At 37.0% G+C, this 4806-nt stretch overlaps 1 protein-coding gene across 1 annotated transcript; it reads left to right on the forward strand.

Moving 5' to 3' along the window:
* Nucleotides 1–537: 537 nt before the first annotated feature.
* On the forward strand, nucleotides 538–1080 carry LOC149227766 (uncharacterized). Its single transcript, XM_089380595.1, has one exon. The coding sequence runs from the start codon at nucleotides 538–540 to the stop codon at nucleotides 1078–1080; it is 543 nt and encodes a 180-aa protein (XP_089236721.1).
* The last annotated feature ends 3726 nt before the right edge of the window (nucleotides 1081–4806 follow it).

Below are 4806 nucleotides of genomic sequence, written 5' to 3' on the forward strand. Positions count from 1 at the left end.
TCCTAGGGCTTATACGGTTCCAGATTACCCTTCTTTTTCACTCTCAACTCAATACTTCCTCCCATCGGTCGGTCTGTCTACATCCTCATTTTCAGCTTTTGGGACTCCTGATAACGCTTTTTCCGTTCCCACCTCAGATTTCTCCCTACCCTCTTCGGCTTCACTCCAGTTCCTAGCGACCTGTCTGGACCCATCCACTACCTCATTCTCACTGGTGCCCCCTATTTTCCCCTCCACTGGGAAGATTTTTCCTCCCCTTACTACAGAACTAGACCCTCAATTCCCCCCTTCATCTTATCCATCATCTTTTGTCCCGCTCCCCCAAATTTCAAACCCTCCTACCTCGGGCTATTTCGTTGGTACCTCTCTCCCACTTTCGGATTTGGGCAGGGGTCCTTAGGTTGGTTCTAGTATTGGCCTTCCTTCCACTCCATCAGTTATTCCCCCCACTGGAAAGTCGGTCAGGCCTGAGAAGAAGTACAAAGGAGTCAAGGCTAGGACCAGGAAGATCTCTCTCACCTTTGCGAAGATCTCCAGATGGGTGATGTGCTTGATACCATTGATCGGGTACTGGTTGGGCGGGTCTGTGGAAGATCATATTTGGATGCTCGTCTGCGACAATGGATATTGGAAATTTGGGGTCAGGTGCTTAATGAACTACCGTCTGTGGTAACTCTTTCACGTGGTTGGTTTGCACTTCGCTTCCAATGCCCTGAATTCATCCCTTGGGTCTTATCTAAGTATTGGCATATTGAGCTTGCTCTGATTCTGCTCAAACTATGGAGTCCTCTTTTTGATCTGGAGCATGAACATTTGGGGGCTGGTCCTATTTGGGTTCGACTGCCTGGATTACCGCTTCACTTCTGGTCGGAAGACGTCTTCAAGAGAATTGGTAATGCTCTGGGTACCTACTTGGATTATGACAAATCCTACATCGTTACTGGGAACATGGCTATGGCGCGCATTCTGGTGCATTTGGACACAAGAGAAGGGTTAGATGAGAATCTGCAGATTCATTGGAGAAATACATGTCGCATTCAAATTCTTGATTATGAGAGGGTGCCCTATCGTTGCCGGTGATGCCACAGAATTGGGCACTTATACCAGGATTTTCCTCTTCTTGCATCTAGCTCTGCTTCAGTGGCTCGGCCAGATCATGTTGTAGAAGAAAATCTCGATGACATGCAGGGCAAGCATCTTGCTCAAGGTAATGATCGCCCATAAAAGTCTGCCCAACTGAACCGTGGAGCTCACACGGAGACTATTCGCCCCCATCCTCGCATATTACCAGATCTCGTGCAGCTGCAGAGACAACTGCCTCTAATGTGGGGAACGCAATCAAATTTCTGACCAAATATCCAAAGAGGCCTCGCACCAACCACGGGGGCTCTAGTTGATTCAAGAACAATCAGATCAGGACTACTTTAGCTATTACCATCAGCCATATGAGGATCAACAATAGAATGGGGCCAACAGGCCCTGATTTTATTGTCTTATCTGAATTTTTGATGTATTTAATCTTTTTTGCTATGTACATCTCATGTCTATATATTACAAGAACATATCATATGTAATTATTTAGCAGTCTCCCAACCTTGGGATAGATATATTTTTTGGATAGAACATCACAGACAGTGGCTCTGACCACTCATACAACATATGCTTCTAGCATCTACAGCATGTAATTTTCAACTAAATCAATGAAAATTACGATTTTTCCTTGGGGAAAAAAATAAGTGCCACGACTCTTTATATATATATATATATATGATAATTTTAAGGTCATGGCTAAGCTAGACACCAAATTATTGTATAAGATCCCCTTGTTTGTGGGACAAAGGGCCCACCTCCCAAGCAATGACTTGACTACTAAAGTCTATGAAGTTGTACATACTCTACCACCATCAGTATAAACTCATGTGACCATATCCAACTTGAGGTTTACAGACGAAAACCACTAGGGCCACAAAACAAATGGACACATCATCAAAACAAAATTACTCGTTATTTCTAATAGTTTTTCCTTAATAATATTTGTTCATACTTAATTCTATATGATGTCATTTTTGGATATCACATGCCCAAGTAATCTCCCAAATGGAAATAAAAACTAACATAGTTCTAGATTCATGGAGACTTCAAATTCCACTGGTGTAGTATCATATGCAAGTTGACAATGTGACGGATCTGTGCATCAAACAAGGCCCAATCAACAAAATAAACTTCCAGTGCTTTATCAACGAAGTTGTGAACTATCACGATGATAACATGTGAAGAACAAATAGGCGCAATGACTAATCCAAATGTCATTCACAAAAGTGTATAAGCTCCTTAATGAAAGGGGGATGTGTGTCAAAATCAGATCTTGTGGATAAATGGACTCTTGATTGTAGACTAAATAACTTTCCAAAAATGAATAAGCTTCTTAACCCATGAGTCACTCCAAAAATCCTTTTCCTTTCAAAGTCACTCAATTAAGTTTCCAAAATTATATCCATGTGAGCAATTTCTAATACTTTTTCCTCACCACAATTATTTACATGTTCACCCTCATCCACAAAGTAGATGACCCCTATTTCAAGCTACTTTTGTAGCCCCTCTTGCACCTATTTTCTATCAAGCCTTTGTGAAACAAGGCCTCTAAATGGCTCTAAAATCCTCCTTTATATTTTTTTCCCTATTTTGAGGGTTAATTTACATGTGTTTATGCATGCATCATGCCTAGTCTTATCCTTCACAAGTAACCAATAGTGCACTAAGTATAATCAACAAAAGTGTATAAAATTTTAGGAAGCATTTCTTTTTGACCAGTTATAATTGGTGTCCATATATCAATTGTAACCACAATGGGCCACTGTATTTATCTATAATTATCCTGAGCTATCAATATCCCTAGATGGCACCAACAACTCGCATCAACAATGTTGTTCTACATGATATGGTGAGCCCTAAAGTATGAGAATAAAAATAAAGGGCGGATGTATTAGAGATAGTTCCAAAGGGGAGTCACAAGATTCGATCTCTATTGTGAGGGATTCAGTTGTACTAGACCAAAACTCAAATTCACGTCAATGGAACAACTAACGTGGTTTTAGCAAGATAGGACCAAACCAAGTTTGAAAACTATCACAAAGGACAAGGGAACTTAGTCAACCTTTTTTAATTAAAAAACTTCAAAGATATAAATGCTCAATAAGTTCTTTACATCATGGCTAGCTGCACCACAACCAATGATAACAAAATCCTATCACGTAGTAGGCCTTGCAACTTTTCATTGTCGATTGGTGGAGGCTCGCTATCTTCCCTAGTTGTCATGCACCAAATATTGGAATTTAATGGTTCATCAATGATGGATAATTGCTTCTAATCTCAACCCAACAGTTGGCTCCAACAATGAATTTGTAAGGATGGAACCATATGCCTATTAATGTCAATAATAAGTGATTCCAATCCAATATAGTGTCCCATTGCATATTTAGACTGGAAAAGATTGACCAATCATTCGAGAAATTTCAATTGTTGAGAGAGTATTCTTATCAAATAGGAAAGAGATTATTCTTCTTGTTTTGATACTCCATTGCTCATGATTTACAATCACAAAAAAGGAGTTACGAGCATCTATATCATATATATAATTGGAATTATCACACAACCACAATATTTAGTACCCAGAAAATCCCTTCAAATAATTTTACAAAATTGCAGGGAACCTTCAATAGGATCTAATGTGTATTGTCCCCAATGTCATTCTCAAAGATTCTCTAAATGCACCATATTGACATAAGAAAATTCCCTCATTTATGCCTCCCATAAGATATTATCCTATCTGATAATACACTTAGCACCATAAAATTGCATTAATAGTAATGCTACACAGGATCTAATGCATTAACATTTTCTACACAATTGGTAAAATACCAACTTTGACATGACTATTTGACATTCTTTCACTTAGTGCAACTGATTAAACTTTAGAGAAGTAAAACGACCCAATATCATTCAACACATTTAATTATAGTGAGGATTATTTATCTTTAAGGCCAATGCTTTAATTCATGGTCTTTGAATTGGCCAAAAATATAACTTGAAAGTTCTTATTTTCCTAGTTTCTCTACTGATAAAATTCCTGCCCAATTATCTTTAAATGAATCTATTTGGTGGATGAACAGTCCAGAAAATGCAGAAAATGTTGGATTAGACAAGGTAGTGTTTGGGATTCCCTTTTCTTGAATTACTTTTGTTGTTTATATTGTCCATTAATATAGTTTTGAGATCATACAATTCAAAACAGTGTTGCCCTTTTTTATAAATTATGAATGAACTTTGAAGATGGTTCAAATATCTAAGAAATCATGTATTTTTTTTTATTTTTTTTAATTGAGTCGGAATATAGTTGATTTTTTGGAAAAAGAGTTGTATTTCATTTAAGACATATTTGATAAGAATGCCCAAAATTTCAATTTCTATTATTTTGAATTTCAAAAATTCTCTAATACCCCTATGCCATAGTTTTATTAGCAAGGCCCTGAATTTTTTTGTAAACATGAACATGTTCCAATGAAGAAGAAAAAAATTAAAAAATTATACTTATAATTAGCCATTATAATTATATTTATGTTTTATGTTTTTGATATATTTCATAAGAATGCCCAAAATTTCAATTTCTATTATTTTGAATAACAAAAGTTCTTGAATACCCTATACCATGTTTTTCAGCAAAGCCGTGATTTTTTTTTAAAACATGAACATGTTTCAATGAAGAAAGAAAAATTAAAAAATCATGTTTATAATTAGCCATAAAGTCAC

The sequence above is a fragment of the Pinus tabuliformis genome, chromosome J (assembly GCF_031772625.1).
Source record: "Pinus tabuliformis cultivar Carrire ecotype Pingquan chromosome J, CPIR1, whole genome shotgun sequence".
Taxonomy (NCBI): domain Eukaryota; kingdom Viridiplantae; phylum Streptophyta; class Pinopsida; order Pinales; family Pinaceae; genus Pinus; species Pinus tabuliformis.

Excerpts from the sequence above, each read along its gene's own strand:
- LOC149227766 (XM_089380595.1), top strand. The coding sequence starts at position 538 with ATGGGTGATGTGCTTGATACCATTGATCGGGTACTGGTTGGGCGGGTC.